The sequence below is a fragment of the Syzygium oleosum genome, unplaced genomic scaffold, assembly GCF_021117445.2.
Source record: "Syzygium oleosum isolate NSW1041296 unplaced genomic scaffold, Sole_v2.1 Sole_v2.15, whole genome shotgun sequence".
NCBI classification, from domain to species: domain Eukaryota; kingdom Viridiplantae; phylum Streptophyta; class Magnoliopsida; order Myrtales; family Myrtaceae; genus Syzygium; species Syzygium oleosum.
In genome coordinates, this window is record NW_026607499.1 from 3,185,110 (window position 1) to 3,202,761 (window position 17,652).

General features: G+C 42.9%; 2 protein-coding genes across 4 annotated transcripts; both read left to right on the top strand.

The window, feature by feature from the left end:
- The first annotated feature begins 705 nt into the window (after positions 1 to 705).
- Positions 706 to 4,485, top strand: LOC115678002 (uncharacterized protein At1g32220, chloroplastic). 2 transcript variants are annotated; one of them, XM_030601265.2, is made up of 7 exons: positions 706 to 1,009; positions 1,839 to 1,941; positions 2,050 to 2,138; positions 2,333 to 2,388; positions 3,222 to 3,368; positions 3,543 to 3,668; positions 4,070 to 4,485. In XM_030601265.2, exons 1-7 carry the CDS (start codon positions 906 to 908, stop codon positions 4,348 to 4,350), a joined length of 906 nt encoding a protein of 301 aa, XP_030457125.1. In that variant the 5' UTR covers positions 706 to 905; the 3' UTR covers positions 4,351 to 4,485. The 2 variants fall into 2 exon arrangements, with proteins under 2 accessions (XP_030457125.1, XP_030457126.1); XM_030601266.2 differs by having other exon boundaries at positions 707 to 1,009; positions 1,848 to 1,941.
- A 2,499-nt stretch (positions 4,486 to 6,984) lies between these two features.
- On the top strand, positions 6,985 to 12,555 carry LOC115677996 (inactive poly [ADP-ribose] polymerase RCD1-like). Of its 2 annotated transcripts, XM_056318543.1 has the most exons (8): positions 6,986 to 7,141; positions 7,819 to 7,948; positions 8,227 to 9,461; positions 10,009 to 10,250; positions 10,620 to 10,711; positions 11,539 to 11,724; positions 11,816 to 11,911; positions 12,164 to 12,555. In XM_056318543.1, exons 3-8 carry the CDS (start codon positions 8,368 to 8,370, stop codon positions 12,215 to 12,217), a joined length of 1,764 nt encoding a protein of 587 aa, XP_056174518.1. In that variant the 5' UTR covers positions 6,986 to 7,141; positions 7,819 to 7,948; positions 8,227 to 8,367; the 3' UTR covers positions 12,218 to 12,555. The 2 variants fall into 2 exon arrangements, with proteins under 2 accessions (XP_056174519.1, XP_056174518.1); XM_056318544.1 differs by lacking the exons at positions 11,539 to 11,724; positions 11,816 to 11,911; positions 12,164 to 12,555 and having other exon boundaries at positions 6,985 to 7,141; positions 10,367 to 10,709.
- Positions 12,556 to 17,652: the final 5,097 nt, after the last annotated feature.

Below are 17,652 nucleotides of genomic sequence, written 5' to 3' on the forward strand. Positions count from 1 at the left end.
TGTACAAGTTTAGAGAGAATATGTCACATGGGTACAAGTTTGAAGCTTTTGGGGTAACGAAAAAAAAGTTGGGAGGCAAATATGTCACGACGGACATAATTTTGAGTTTTTTTTTATGGCTTTTACCCTTAAAAAATAATTAAAATAAATAACGAATGTTTACATTATCCAATGGCTTTTTTCATGGGCCTACAAGTTATGAGCCCATTGGACATGGAGGCACCAGTTGGAGAGGCCCCCCCCCCCCTGACTGTCCATCGACGACGATCTCTTGGGAATAGCTCGAATATCATCAACTAACTCAAGCGATCGTCGTCAAGCGGACGTGAACATAGCCTGTTTCCTGGTGACGTACGATTGTTTGGTGTATAGTTGCTTCTTCCTTGCCATCAGGAGCTCGGGAAAGATAGATGGGACCTCGTGCCCCTGTTCTCACGAAAGTAGCTCTCCGTTGCTTGTTTATCGTGTGAGAACAGGTCTTGTTCATCTAAAGTAGTATAGAGTCCGAACGCGTTTCCAAAGTCACACGTATTTCTCGCGATCGCGAATTTCAGTAGTGAAAAATAAAAATTTAAAGATTCTTATTCCGAGAATGGGAGTAGCACGTACTCCTGGGAAGAAAAAGCAGGAACAGGAAAATTATTTTATTTTTTATAATTATCGCTAAGAAAAATAAAGGATTGAAGACCCGTTCCGGCCCTGATAAATAAAAAATAAAAAAAATTCGACCGAACGTCGGAGAATCCTAAAGCCCCAACTCCCGAGTGGCCGAACGTTTTCCCCTCGATTTCCACGAAAATTCGGACACCAGTCTCCGCCATTTCCGAACCTCGTCCTCCCTTCTTGTCCGACATCGTCGTCACCGGCGGGGTCGAGTGCTCGCGTCGGCCGGTTGCAGAGGAGAAATGACGTCGTTCTCTTCGCTAGCCGCCATCTCCAGGCCTCCGTCGTCCTCCTCCTTCGCCCGCGCTTCCTTTCCAGCTCGCTCCATCTCCGTTCCCGCCCCCCGGTCAGCTCTCCCGTTTACGCGAACCTTTCCTTTTCTCTTGCTTCGGAATTCTCTCGAATTTCGCTCGTATTATCTTCCGCGCAGTGCTCTCGCACTCTATCCAGTGCGATCGGGTGTACTGATACAGAGCATTTCGCGGTCTTGTTGCATTGATTGTATGATAGTTTTCACGTTTGATCGAGAGAGAGAGAGAGAGAGAGAGACTGTTCCCCTCTGTTCCGAAATACGCAATTCGAAGGGGTTTGGGGGACCAGTTAAGAGCTGTAGCTCTTTTGAGTGCATGAGGTGCTGTTCGAATCAAATTTGTGATAGGGAAGGCAATGGGCGCTTTTCTCCTATTTACAGTTTCGATTCGAACGAGGAATGCAAGCAAGGATACTCGAGAGAGGATGGCCGAGAGAGCGTTTTATGACCATCCCTAGCTGTAATTCCTACCGGCGCTATGAAATGGCGCGGTGCCTTGTCCCGAGTTTGCAACGTTTCAAGACAAATTTTTCCGAGGCAGTAAGCTGTGTCGAGCTGGTACAGCATTGCGGAAAGGAGTTTTAATGGCCCGTGCAGTTTTTTTTCTGGTCAGACGTCGTCGTTTCCTCTGTTTGTTGACCACTTCCTTTTGTTGTGCTGTAGAATGATTCTCCATATCTACTTTTGCCACCAATTGGTGCGGCCTCCAGAGTCTAGACCCGCTTGTCTACCTCCGCTATGCATCATGCTATGCCTTTTGTTGCTGTGTCATCTTGTTCCATTTCTCATATTAAATTCCCTCAGATATTTTCTTCCTTGGATAACACTCGAAGTAACCGTACGTATATGTTGACGATGGCCGTAGAATTTGCAGGTTAAGAGTCAACTGCAGCTATGCAGAAGCTGGTGTACGGGACGACTCAAATTCTGCTACGATAGATGTTGTGGCTGATGTGAAGACTGAACGGGTATGAACTTGTTAGACTTGCACCTACATCATGGCGTAAGTCATTAGCTTGAGCTCTTGTTGCCTGCATATAACAATGGCATTGTCACGGTGAATCTTCTATTGGTAGGTTGTAGTCCTCGGAGGCAGCGGATTTGTTGGCTCTGCAATTTGTAAGGCTGCTGTATCCAAGGGGATAGAGGTTGTTAGCTTGAGCAGGTGAGAGAACTATTCTATAAAAGTGGGAAACCTATAGACGGATCTGCTGATGGTCAGTTCCCAATTCGAATAATCAGCCAATGACGGATTGAGAGTCATTTATCCCGTCAAGACATTTTGTGGTCTTAAATTGGTAGAGCTGAATTTTTTCCAATAGAACCTGGTTTGAACTGTACATATATCTACCTTTGCAGGTCCGGACGACCTACCTACCCAGGATCTTGGGTGGATCAGGTTACATGGGCTTCAGGCACGTCTTTTGGACTTCTTTGTTTGAACTTTCATTCAAGTATGAATTTTAGATGCATTATCACAGTAAAGGCAAACTCCTATCAGTAACTCGTCGCAGAATGCTTGGACAGTTCTTCATTTAAATTTAGCTTTATTGAGTGATTATGCCATTGTTTTTTTCTTGTTGGGCCTTGCTTCAAAGGAAATGTATTTCTTTGCATCCTTTTCCCTTGAAATCTTGGAAGTCGCAATGAAATTTCTGATAGATCTTGATATATGCTGTAGTTGTTTGGCTAGCACGATTTGAAAGCTATACCACTTTGTGCAACACATTAGTCTATCTAGTAAGACATAAATTCTTGTGCATTGTTCATATCTTACAAACTTCCGGTTTTTTGTTTTACAGTTTTTAGTCCTAATGTTTCCTTAAAATGTTGTCAATTGTTTCAGCTTCTTGGCCAAAAGAAACTATGTTAACTTTTGTCTTCTAGTTGATTCTCAGAATTATGTTATGGACATAGTAATACTTCAACTGAAAATTTACTGCAAATTACAGTTGAAAGTTCTGAGAATCAGGCTGTGCTCAAGTTCTGAGGCTGCTACTGGCTACAAAGTTGATGCAACAATGCAGAGCTTTTTTGCACTCTGTGCACGCCCAAGGCTAATAACTTGGAATAGACTGTGTAGGCTTCTACTAGATGTCGATGATTGGCTCTCTAAGTGGCTATGGAGCTGTTACCAAGGAGACTCGCGCACTTACTATATGGCACTTGTGCACACAGGGAGGAGTGACATGTCACATGCTCTGTAGCTTACACTCAATTAATTATTACTTAATGTATCTCCTTGTAGGAGATGTTTTCTATGCCAACTGGGATGAAGTTTTAGTTGGGGCAACTGCTGTGGTTTCAACCCTTGGTGGTTTTGGTAGTGAAGAGCAGATGCAGAGGATCAACGGGGAGGCCAACGTTGTTGCTGTAAATGCTGCAAAGGATTTTGGTGAGAAGTTGTAGCCGAGGCTACTTAGTTAATTGGTTAATCGTGCTAGTCTTGGCTTTAGGAACTGGATCTAGTTTCCTGAAAGAAATATGATGGATAAGGACCCTAGATGTACCGCAGCGCGTCCTCTAACATAAAATGCGACATGATATTCTTTCCTTTTATTCCTTGCAGGTGTTCCGAAGTTCGTCCTTATCTCCGTGCATGACTACAACTTACCATCTTTTTTTCTTTCTTCTGGATACTTCACCGGAAAGAGGAAAGCCGAATCAGAAGTCCTCTCCAAGTATCCGAACGCAGGTAATCTGAGACGTGTCTTCTACAGGGATATTTGTCATGTGGATGGACGAGTATTGCTAACTAAATTTTCCATGACAAAATCAAGTATAAGCTTTGATAGCAGCCCAGTCAACATTATTCATACTAGTCTGGTGAACAATATCCTTGGAATGAAGAGCAAGCCGCATGTATGTGTAGGCATTGCCCTAATCTTGGGCTACAGCTCCTTTTTTCAATGATGCATTTCCCCAAATAAAATTCAACTATGGAGAATCTTGCAGCAACTTTTCATTAAATCTGTGGGCAAGCTAATGGTTTACAGTCGTTTACTAAGTTTAGAGAAAAGTCCTCAGGAAGAATTATTGATTTGATCATGGCTATCAGTTGCAACAGGACTGATGTGAATGTTTTCTTCGCTCCAGGTGTTGTCTTGAGACCGGGTTTCATATACGGGAAAAGGAGGATAGATGGTATCGAGATTCCTCTCGACATTATTGGTGAACCAGTGGAGAGAATTTTGCAGGCCGTGGAGAACTTCACCAAACCTCTAAGCTCTCTCCCAGCATCTGATATTCTGTTGGCTCCACCCGTTAGTGTTGATGATGTAGCGCTAGCGGTAATCAATGCTGTAAGTGATGATGATGTTTTTGGAATCTTCACAATCGAACAAATTAAGGAAGCTGCAGCAAAAGTTAAAGTGTGAAGTCACATGTAGTACAGGCAGGTCCCATTGACAAAGCATCGCCTAATACGGAGGCCATTCTGTGGTGGGTTTGGTGTACTCATTTACTATAAAATTTACAATGCAGGCACAGGTTTTCTTGACGCCTTTTTTCTATGCGTGTTAGTTGGGTAAAGGTTCAAACATAGTTGGTTCTTTTATATATTACCAGTGTTTGAAGCTCTTGACCCCGGCAGAATGCGTCGTAAAAGTTTGGTTATGATGGTCATGAACTCGATAATCTGCTCGTTCATGCATGAGATATCCATTGTTAGCAGAGGGACATCAAGTTAATGAGCATTCAAGAGCTTTTGGTATCTTCTGCAGCCCCAGTTATCAATACAAAATAGCTAACTGTTTTGAAACTTCTTTCGGTCATGATTTTCGTATTAGGGTGTGTTTATCTCTCAAAAACGAGAAACGTACAGTTCAATTGATTCCAGTTCGGAGCCCTGTTGAACCATAATTGCTGTTCTTCAACAAGAAGAGGGACAGCTTTAAGTTTAAGCAAAGTTGATGCATCTCTTCTCGAAATGATAGAAAGCCAATGCATCTTTCTTTTCCCAGATTCCATCATCTGATATTTGACAACTGACCAGGTACCGCCATATTTTTGTATCCAATCGAAACGGCACATCACCCTAGCAAGCAAAAGTTGGTGCGCGGGCCATGTCAAATGAAGTAAAAATTGACATCAGTTGCAGATCATTATTGGACTGAGAACAGTCCCTTGCACAGAAAATAGCTGGACTTCTGTAGTTTTGTCTCTGAAGCATGCTACCGGTAGATGAGTCCTTAGAAATTCATCTCTGAACTAATCTATTGCTCGTGTTACACAGCGAAACTCGCCCGAAAAGCCGAGAAGGGAAGGCTAAGAAAACAGGTAACGGCAATAACATCAATCGGAGCATACTGCTTGATGAGAAATGAAGCTGGAAAGACTATTTGAGGGAGGCTTGTGAGCACAACAAAAGCTCCTTAGAACTGAAGTATTTTTCCCAGACACAATACTTGCAGCTACATAATATCCACCCTGCTTTTTCATCTTCCACTGCTGCATGCAGAGAAAGAACCATACAGGGCGATACGAATGGTCGCTAGAGAAAGTTCTCCGAATTTCTTAATCAATGGGGGGCCCTAATCTCTAGAATCAGACCATAGGAAGAATCAAACTACTCAGCTTTTTTTCAATGACTCTGGGAAGACTTTGATTTTTGAAGAACCGGTTAATTTCCTTGCTCGTGACGTTTGGAACTCGACCAAAAGTTCCAAGTCTTCTCTCTAACGTTTTTTTCGTGCTATCTGGTGGAGGCACTATCTTATGTCCGCTCCCCCCCGCTATATGTCAATGCCAAAGTCTCAAAATATTCTAGTACTGGGGTTGCCTAGATGGGAACCCGATACTTTCTTTATCATGCGAAAGCGGCAGATGACATCGACTTTATTAGTTAAAAGCATATTTCAATAATTCAATTAGCGATTCGTCTTCGCACGCTCGGAACCAACACGGATGAGCAACAACCGGGTATCCCAAGTAACCCCTCGGTCTCGTGACTCGCGGGCGCGTTGCCATTCACGGCCCGGCCCGACCCGGCCAGGCCCTTTCTCGAGTCGAGCGAGCTTCTGGAAGTTCGACGAGGGGGACGAGCCGGCGGCGAAGAAAGAGCTAAACCCGTGATGGCGATACAATCTTATAATCAAAATCAAATTACTGAGGCCCGGATACATGAGATCCTTACCGGTCAACAAATGTGCAAAAAAAAGTCAGCCGAGCGTTGTTGATGGGGTTTCACCCCAACTTTGTCATCATGGCTTTCAACATCTTTCGTCTTACCGACCGCTTCTTCGTCCCTCTTGGGCTTTCATACGTTTCTCTGTTTTTGCTTTCATTTTTTGGGCCCCACCCACCCACTCTCCCTCTCTCTCTTCGTGGGGCCCACGCACGCTCTCTCCTTCTCTCTCTCTGTGTAAAAGAAGCTTTTATTTTTTTTTTTCATTTTTTTTATTTTTTAAAATAAAAGAAGCTTTATTAGGAAGGCGCTGATGACGACACGTAAGGCAATCCTATCTTCGCCCCCCCCCCCCCCAACTTTCCGAGCGGGCCCCACCCCAAATTGGGAAAATCTCTTTATTTCCACAAGTGACCCCACGGGAATGGAAAATTGCGATTCGGCCATCCTAATCAGGACGAGATTTACTCAGATTAGTGACCCGAAAATGCTGCGTTACCTCACCCCACACCACACCACCCAACCGCCAATCAAAACCCAACAGGTCGCGCGCTTTGAAAAGTCAACGATGGGGGGCCGTCCAATCAGGAGCGAGCGGTGAGGGGAGGGCGACCTGCCGTGCGCGTAACGATATCGAAACCCACCCCCCCCGTCCTGCAGTGGAGAATAATTCAAAAACTTCGGGCTGGGGATAGCGACGTCTTCTTTTGCTTTCAACTCACGCAAAGAAGACCGACCTCCCACACGCTTTTTTTTTTTTGGGGGGTAGGGGGGAAGGGATCAAAAATGGCTCGCCAGGACGCCGGCTCGGGCTCACGCCGTTTAGCCACTGGCTCCTCCTTCATCGCCATCGCACCATCGCCCGTCGCTTAAACGGCGCCGCCTTGCTGCTACTGTTCCGCTCGCTCGCTCGCTCGTCCGCCGCCCTCCCCGATCTAGGGTTTTCGATCGATCGATCGGCCTCCGTCCGTCCGGCCTTCGCCGACGGCGGTTCGCGTATCCCGCTCGGGTTAACGCCGGTTATCTCGTTTGTTTGTTTTCTGGTAAGCTAGATCGCCTGTCCTCTAGTGCTGATCTTTCATGGAAATTGAAAGGTTTGGTGATAAAAATCTTCACGGGGTTGCAGGTTTTTTTTTTTTGTTTGGTGTTTTTATTTTGTTGGTTGTAATGATCTCGGATGGGCTTGACGATTTGATTAATTATCGCTTGTTGTGTTTTTTGTGGTTCGTGCTGATCGGAGCAGATCGGAGCCGTTCGCTTTGTTTTTGTATTACGATTTTCGTGTAAGTAACTTTTCCCCCCCAACGAAATCCGTGCCTTGTGGTTAAATTTGGTTTGTGCATCTGCTTAGGTTTATTTGGAATTTTGGATGGCATTTGGGAAAGATCTGACGTAGATCCGGTGGTTCTGCGAAGTTTTGTGCATGTTTTGAAGAGAACCCTTTTCATCAGTAGGGTGATTGACAAATTTTTGGATCTATTTTTCCCTTTTTGGGGCCGCCTGATCTTGTTTGCACAAACTGGAGTGATTTAGAAAGCGATAGATTTTTTTGCAGAAAGCTAGCAGCCTTCGGAGTAAATTTTATGAATTTTGTGGACTTTTCAAGCTCTCGTTTGGTGTCCGTACCTTTGATGTATAACTTTTGTAAGGTTATGTGAATAGGATGCATGCTGGGATTTGAGTTGTGGTTTGGTATGTTGATGGAAGTTATTGGTTGCAGGTGTTGTAGGGGCTGTCCTGTGCTAGGCGTTACAGCGATCAAAGGGGATGATGAATTCTTCTGATAGTATAATCGCTACGGATATCGAGACTGTGAATATGTGCAGAATGAACTCTGATATCTACACTTGGTATGTTTATCTTTTGATTTATATTCTTGCCGGGTTATATCTCGTGATATATACGGCAAAGTGTTTGTTTCCTTTCCCTGGGTTTAAATTTTTATCTGCCAAAGTGACGCTCGACAGATGTATTCCGAAAGATCCAAATAAGATGAGTTCGTCTTTGCATATATATATATATATATATATATATATATATATATATATATATATATAGTGTTTTCTGATACGGCATCGTTTTGTTGTTGGTAGAAAAAGTTAGTCTCTGACTCATTTGACTTTTCCAGGCCTCTTCTGCATTCTTCAGTTGCACAGTTTACTCTGAGGTGCACCTGAGCCAGGCTATTTGTCGTACTTGCCGTACAAGCTTATTTTGCATTCGAATTTGAACTCGTCAATAGTGATTGATCTAGTACAAGCAGATAGAAATGCAGGCCGAAATCGGAAAGGTATTGGATAGTGATGGTAAGCAAAGAATCTCGCTCCAATTGAAGCGAAAGCGAGCAGTTGGCATTGCTGATGTTGCTTGCAAAGTTCCGTGCTCCTGCGATATATCATCTACTAATAAGCATGGAAAACGAAGGAAAATTGACAGCTTCAAAAGCGCTGCCAGCTGTCCGCCTCCTTTTGGAAAATCTATTGCTAGATACTATTATAATTTCATGAAGAGTGGGATTCCGCAACGTTTGATGTATTATCAAAATGGTGACTGGACTGATTTCCCCCAGACTTTAATTGACTTGATCAAGGAGGATCTGAGCAAGAAGAAGGCCGCCATCGAGGTGAATTTTGGTGGTGATCATTTTCTGCTAGATTTCTTGCACATGTTTCGACTAGACTTGGAAAGTAATATACAGCGACCTATTGCTTGGATTGATGAAGCTGGTAGCTTCTTTTTTCCAGAAACCTTTGCCAACGAGTGCTGTCGACATAAATGCTTGGATCTACCAGAGCCTATGCATGGGGATGGGTCTTGCGAATTGAAGCTGCAACTCGAGATTGATATAAGCGGCATAGATCAATTTAAGCTAAAGGAATGTAGTGGGGAGTCGACCACTCCCATCAAACAAATCCAGAAATCAGTCAATGACCGCATGTTCACAGAAGTTGAAGATAGCTGTGACAGGAAACATCAAGTGAAATTGGTTGAAACCGTCGGTGAGAACAAGCAGGTGGAGGTAGAAGTGGACTCTAGGATAAAACTCGATGGTGGGAAACTGGATTCTGAAACAGTGCGGAAGATGTTCCTCACGGGCATGGGCCCTAATGTTGTGGACATTCGTAATATGTACTGCTGCTCAAGTGAACCAATACGAGATCGATTAGACCTTTTCCAGAAGCAAATTGAAATCACCGAGAAACGCCGGGGATCAGCAAATATTAAGTATGCTTGGCTTGCTGTGCCAAATGCGGTGTTGCCCACTCTCATGGCATATGGCCTTGGAAATTGTGGAGCACTGATAACTAAGCCCACTTATGGCATTGGTGTGCAGCTTGCAGCTGCAAACTGTATTCAGATCAGGTGGATATCTTATTTTGCTATCAGCAGCGAATACGTTATCAAAGTGCAGCAGCTGATATGGATGCATCTAGACACATGCTTACATACTCGTGCAAACATTACACGATTAAGTTCCTATACGGCAAGCGACATTATATACTTCTTTACTCGAGGAAAACACACTGTAAAGAAAAGTTAAAACTTAAAATCCTGATGAGCTTTAGTCAAAATGCAAGTCTTGGCTTTGCTATTATCCTTGTGCTTTAACCATGATAGGCATTTTTTTTTGTAATAGTCAGTTCTTACAAGGAAAACATATTTAATTTCACGAGTGCCCTTTTAAGAACCATTGTCGATGCCATGAACCAACATAAACCCGTCCCTCTTCCCTCGTCTGCCCCAACAAAAGAAAGAAAAACAGGAAAAAGAACAAATTAGTTGTGCACACGTGACACTTTATACTGCACCTTTCCAATTGTTATTTACGTTCTTTTTTGTTCGTTGTTGATTTCATTTAGGTTTATTTTCCTGATCTATATAGAGGTTTCAACTTTTGGTTTGTTCTCAGTGCAAATAATTGTGATGTTGACGAAAATGGGGTTCGACACATGGTGCTTTGCCGTGTAATAATGGGAAACATGGAGGTCGTACATCCTGGATCTACACAGTGTTATCCAAGTGGCGAGGGCTTTGATAATGGAGTAGATGATCTTCAAAACCCCACACGTTATGTAGTCTGGACTATGAACATGAACACCCACATTTATCCAGAATATGTTATTAGCTTCAAGGTCACATTGAAACCTGAAGGTGATATCTTATTCCTTAAAAGTTTTCTATTAATTCGTTGGTCAGCTATTTTGCTAACGCTTATTGTGTGGAATGTGCCAATTATGTTATGGGTCATCTGTCGGATGGAACATCAGAAGTTGATCCTGATGTCCGGATATCATCTTCACAGTTTCAACCTATCTTGGATGAAGAGAGTTTTGAAGTTGATGTTTTAGAAACGAGGCCTTGTCCTTTGATATGTTGATGTCAATTGTTCAGTGGGCCTTGTTCATTCAGGAGATTGATCTTCAGTTCAACTACTGATTGGATGACCCAGTTAGTCAGGTCTTTCTAAGTGCTTCTGTATGTATTAGCTGCACTTTAGCCCCAATATTGTTGTCTATGCAGGAGATCTTATTGGAACTAGGAGTAACCGTACTGCATTGAGAGTTACAAGGTCTTTCCAGGAGCCTCAAACAGACTCGTCTGCAGTTGACTCAGTAAGGGTTTGAAAGATGTTGTTTATGTGCCACTTTTTTCTGCTTTGGATACTATGGTTTGCTAGTTGATTGGCAATGCACTGCGATGCATTTGACATAGTGAACTTTCATTTTTTTATTCTTTTAAAAGTCTTTATTTGGGTGTGAAGGAAACCTAAATATTAGAAATTACCTGTTCATTTGCCACGGCAGTTAGTGTACATTGCTATGTGCATGATGGCTACTTCTAGTCAGCACTAATAGGACGAGAAGGCATTTCATGTGACTGTTACATGATGGCAGTGTCACGTGGTGCAATAGGCAAATAAAAAATGAGTTATCGCTAAGCACTACGCAGGATGACAAGCATTGCACACAGACAACGTGATTGGCCGATCACATTATATGGCCCGTATAGCTAGCACTTAGATACCTTTTCCCAATAGGACGGGGTGATGGAGAGTTCATGCCTCGTGCTTTAGTAGCATGGCACTGCTTATGGTACAGGCTATGGAGAACTTGTGGCCGTCTTGTGTTGACCATTATTGAGTATAATCCTAAGATGCCTTGATTAACTGTTAAAGATGTTAGAAAGGACATACGCGCGAATTTGCATAAGCTGAATGTGATTTGGAAAAGTAAAGAAAAATTATATAGATCATACTACAAGAGGTATCAGGAAGTTCAGATGTGAATGAAAGCATTTTGGATATTTTTCTACAATGACTGTTTTCTTATGACGATATTGTCTTCTCTTCCTGTTATGATGTCTGGTCTGATGCGACTCTTTTGTCATTTCATTTTCTAATTGCATACAATTTTTTTGTTTTCCTTCCTGTTAATTGCAGGAAAGTAGTAGCCATCCACCTTCAGACATTATGGAACATCGGGGTAAAGCTCCTACAATAGGTTCCAGCGCTCCTAAGACGCCTAGGTCCCCCTGGATGCCTTTTCCTATGCTGTTTGCTGCTATTTCTGACAAAGTTACTTGTAAAGATATGGATTTGGTGAAAAGTCACTATAACCTGTTCAGGGTATGCTCACAATTGTAGCAATGTCTTCTGTTATTTTGATGTTATGGGTATTGTTTTGGCCAAATTATACTGACATTCTTTTTAATACCAGGCAAGGAAGATTACGCGGGATGATTTTGTCAAGAAGTTGAGACTTATAGTTGGTGATGATTTATTGAGATCTACTATAACTGGTCTACAGTGCAAGGTACGTCTGCTCACAACATTAGAAATTTCACTCCATTTTTATCGACTGTTTAACATTAATTACCTGAGAAAATTCATCAGTATGGCGAAATATCATGTATATTGGAGAGTATGTCCCATCAGGCTATTGATTAACTGTGTCATTTGCTTTTGTGGTCTCATTTCAGATCCGATTCTATTTTTCACTTATTAGTCTCTTCTTTGAAGTGGCGTCGCTCGATGAGTACTTGATTGTGTCATTGGCTGTTTGCAGGGTCCTTCGATGGGTGAGGTGGACCAGAAAGCAGGAGGCCCTGGTGGATTTTGATTGTCCTTGTTTGGTGCGGAGGCCTGTTTGCAATCCTTTCAAGATGTTTGACGATGGGATTACGAGTGCTGCGGTCTGCGAATGCGTCGACATGAAGTGAATTTGTCTTTTCCTCTACTCCTCTGGTAGCAATATTCTTGGTTTTGCATGTGGAAACTTGTATAGCTTAGTTTTATAAATTTCCTAAGATCTTACTAGTAGATTGTTAGATTGGATAAAGTGTTCGTTGAAACTGGAGAGCCGCAACTTTTTGAGTTACCGCCTCCATGCCGATTTAATGTGTTTTAAACTCCGGATTTTCTCATGAACTATGCTGAGGTAGCAATGTATTTTTCTCATGCTTCCTATCCTGTTGCTGTTTACCTTGTTTGACAGCTGAAGAGTGGTCTTGTGATCCTAATAGGGGACAAAACCAAGGGAAGATGGCATATCTTTCGCAGGTGCTACCAGTACGCGGCCATAGCTCTGCGCCGTGTGAAATCTGCCGTAAGTAACTCGCCGTAGCTCCTCCTCATAAGCAGACGAGCCTCATCGTACCCGCTCCGTGTTTAGAAGCGAGCGAGAAAATAGCAAAGGACCGTTTCGTCTCTCTCTCCATCACAGAGGAGCACGAATTGGATCTCATGTTGGCCATGAGTTTTTGGACAGTATTCGCTGGTCAGAAGAGAGATGAAGCTTCCCTGTTCCGATACTCGCATGTCCTAATACCGAAATGTGTTGAATGAACAATACAATCATGAAGAGGGTAAAAGACCAAGTGAAAGCACAAAATCTGAGTATTTAAGGCTATTGCTGGTTTTAAAAAACGCAAGAAAAATTCTATTGAATGGGGAGCATGAGAAGCGAAAGAGCACGCCGCATTTGACGGGCCTGGACTGACAAAAAGATTTTCCTCATGAAATTGGTGGATTTGGGCTTGTCTTTTTATAATCGGAATCGACAAGCAATCTTGTCGAAAGTAAACGTTAATAAATAGATGAACGAAACAGATACACGAGACAACACTGTTGTCTTGAAAAGGACGCGGATGGACAGCGAAACCCCACACGGTGCAACCTTTCTTTCAGAGAGAGAGAGAGAAAGAGAAGCGCCAATCATGAAGCAATCGATTGCCCCAAATCATCATCATCATCATCATCATCATTTCTTGCTTGCAGCTCCTGACTGACTCTCTTGCCCTTTGACTCGTTCTCCACTACAGAGTGAAATGTTGGTCATCGCCAATAGCAATGCAGTAATGCTGATAAAGGAATTAGGCGAGTAGAGACGCTAATACCACACGTGCGATATTCGACTCTCGTGCTCTTGTAAAAGCAGAGCAAAAATCAGAAAGAAGAGAATCGAAGACAGGACATAAAAAAATAATAATAATAAAAGGTTGGTCCCTCTCGGTGCACCCAAAGCAGCCGAGGGTGACTTTAATTTTAAGTTACTTCGGCCCTGGGCTCCACTGCGAGCCCCCACTTCTTTTCCTGATCTCTCCATGTAATGCTGCCGCTGCAGATCGGACGGCCACACGGCCGGTGTGCGGCCCACATCGACGCGACGAGATTCGGACACGTGTAAGGACGGTGGGGCCAAGGTATGAATGATAAGAGTCATGATGGGCAAATAATTTCTTTGACATTCCCCAAAAATCGACAGCGGTGGAGAGAGAGAGAGAGGCCTACAGCCTATTGCCTATACAGCTCAAATTGGCCTTTTATGTTGGCACGAGTCTTTTTCACTAGTGCCCTAGCCAAATAAACCCTTTTTTTAAATAAAAAAAATCTCCGATAATTTAGGGATAGGAACGTGGAAATCTGACTAGTTAGATGTAGGGAGAATTAAAAAAACTCTAAATTTATTATAATTATATCAATTCGATCTTAAATAAATAAAAAATTTCAATCGATTTCTGAACATTTTGTGTGTGAAAATTCGGTAAATCTAGCCAATTTTAGTTGTAAATTACTAACATGAATGCCGGCCGTCCTACATGGCGCCAGCAGCGCTGACATTGACATTTTTAAATAATATTTTAATTTTTTTATTAATTTTTTTCCCTTTCTTTTTTTTTTCCTTTAGTCAGTCGCCAAACCTCGGCAACCGGCCAATGGCGAACCAGTGGCAAAGGTGACCTCACCACCACTGGGGATGGTGAACCTCGACCTTGCCGTCATTGGGCGAGGCTCGCCATCGCCAGGCTGGTGAGGTCGAGCTTCGCTAATGGCTGGCGAGGGGGAGGCTCATCGTCATGGCTATGCTCGTCGAATTTTTGTTATCAAACTGTAAAAAATCATTGTGCTCGATACTCTCAAGCACAAAACAAAAACCGTAGAATTTGCTTGATTCTGCTTCGATTTGATCATCGAACTTTGTCAAAATCGTTCGTTCATCTACTGCATTTGATGGGGAGGCCAACCCCGCCCCACAACGGTGAGGCTCGCCCTCACCGACCAAAGGAAGAAGGGAAGAAAAAAAAGGGATAAATAAATAAATAAAATTCGAAAAATATTATACTTTTAATTTAAAAATGTCCACGCCAACGCTTGTCGCGCCACATAAGATGGCCGGCGTCCATGTCGGCAATCTCTAGTCAAAATTAGCCGGATGGACTGAATTGGCGCAAACGCAAAAGGTTCAGAACTCAAATGGGAAAAAAAAATGGTTTATGACTGAATTGACACAACTATAATAGGATTAGGACTTTTTTGATAATTTTACCGTTAGATGTCTGAAAAAAACATCCGACAGTTCCATGAAATTGATTAAATCCAAACTCTTGGCCCTTGCAAGTGACCTCGACTCAAAGCAACACGAGATTTGTGGGATTCGAGCGAATGACTTTTAATCCTGAGCTGGAGATCCCCTGCGTCCTAACCAACAGCCTCAATTCTGAGTTAAAGCCAAAACAACTGTACACTAACACAAGATGGGTGTGGCTTAATTGGATTCTTTTGTTACAACTCTTGCTGGCCCTTCTTATGGATGACTCGCTGAGAAACAGGTCTTTAACTATCATGGGTTGTGGTGGCAAATGTACATTTCGTCGTAATTTTAATACTATTAATCGTAATACTCGAATGTGATAGGTCAACAATTGAAATATCGCCTCTTGCGATTCGATATTGGCCCCCAATTCTTTCGAAAAATGACTCCATGAGAGATTGCAGAAACGGCATATCCACAAATTTTGTCGTTCTTATTTTTTTCCAAGGTATGCGCTCATCACCGATGACAATGTAAAATTCGGTAATCAATCGCCGTCGGTTTTGTTTTGATGTCACAACGACAGATCCGTTTTTATGGAACGAAAGTGTGCTTATCACATCAATCTGTGCTTTGTCGTACTGCTTTGCTATTTGGTATTTGCTTTATTTTGAACCTCTGATGTATCATTTTGAGATATGAATGAAATAATTACTTCGACCAAAAAAAAAATAATAGGTGGAGCTCATTCAAACCTTTTTTTTCTCTCATGGTAGGAAGTTCTTATTCAACCTACTCTATGCTAATAACCGAGGGACCGAAGAAACGTATATATATCTATACTTTGCATTATTTCGATGCAACATTAGCATTGCATCTAGTAGATATGATAACAACTATTCAAGCAATAGTCCATGTAGCCACGCTATCACCCCCACCTAACCCTACATATGAAGATGAAGCTAGAAGTTGGACCCCATCATTTATTTATGGACATAAGAATTATGCATGTAATAATTTAACACTACACCATCATAGATTGAACACGATCCCATACAAAACATTCCTTGTTTTCGTATTTGCAGTCTCGAGTTTAGGAATCTGTTTTAGATGATTAGTGGGAATTAGTGCACGATCAGTTATTGGCCGTAGAAAAGTACAGCGTCTCAGCAAGTTTTCCCGAGTTGTGCTTTGCCTGATTAAGCTCGTCGATTAAGTCTACCTGCTCCCGTCTTGTCAAAAGCAGGAACATGATGTACAAGTTTTTTAAATTAGAGAAATGCGTGGCGCTCCACCACCGTCGGCCGTAACCACGGTCGTTAAGCGGCCAGCTCCACCAACCACGACGATGTCCCTCGCTGACCCCTCTCTTTCTCTCTCCCCAATCGCAATCTAAGGTCGCCTGAGATGGCAGCCTCCTCCACGAGCACAACGAAAGAGAGAGAACGAGGTCTTTTTCGCGTGAATACACACGAAACGTAAGGGCATTTCGGTCTGTTCGGGGAACTGGACATGTCCAATGTGACTTGCCTTTGAAAGGGCACATGTTCAACATAAATCGAACGTCAAACCTAACATTTCTTGGAGCATATGCAGTCGGCACCAAAGCAGCGTGTAATCCTGGAAATTAAGAAAGGGTGTTCGGTCGCGGCCTCCATTAATCCTGCGGGGCCTCATGTCTTGTCAATCCCGGAACGACAGCGACGAGCAAGTGTCTTCATTAACTCCCTTCGCTGGCTTTGCTTCCGTGAACATGGTCATAGCTCGTGGCCCGGTTCCTGTGCGCCCTTTTGAAGTGATGGCGTGGGGGCAAAACGCCTTTTTTTCCATTGATTATCACGTTGTAGGTGAGCGACTTCAATTGCTCTTTGTACGCATCCACCCTCTCTCTCTCTCTGTCGACCAAGATTATTGTCTGCTAGCGCCCGTTTTGAAAGAAACCGCTCCTTCGCACCGCTAGAGGCCACACCTCGTAGGTCCCCCTAACTCTACTCCCCTTCGTGTTCCTCCTTTCGTTCGAACCCGATCTTGGAGTGTACGATCGACTGAGGAACGAAGGCGTCTTCTGATCTTAGTTAGGGCCTTGTAGATCTTCAAGGAAGTTTCATCGTTTCAAGACTTGGTACGAGCTTATCCTCCAGCCCTTTTCCTCGTGGATGGTGACTCTCTAAAACCGGAAGAGCATTGACGCACCATGCTTTTTATTCCGCAGTTCTCCATCTGGCTGAATTCACACTCATCCATCAAGATAGCGCGTATTATGCAACTGTCATTAGAAAGAAAGTTATTTCCATACATATGACTCGAGACATATGTATATATAGAAGCCCATCATCCCATCAGAACCCTCCTCTGAGATTGTTCTCTCGTTGATCTCGATTCTCATGCTAAGTTGAAGCACGAACGTTCTCGATCTTTTCATTTGCGTGCGTGCCTCGTGGAAGCTAGGATCGCAATCGAGTATTTTGAACCGGGTTAAGGCGACAAAAGGGTTCATGAAAAGAAAAGGTTAGTAGATGTTCGATATATATAATTCGATCAAGTGCATCTCAATAGTTTGATGCCACGATAGAAATGTCTCGAGTACGTCACAATCGTGATCTAATAGCTAAGTGACATTTCAGAGCGAGAGCAACATTAGGTATATCAAAATCACTTACCACATTATTTATTTAGTATATAAAGTTTTAATATAAATATTAGTATATATGCAGCATGAAATTGAATTTGATGAAAAGGTAGAT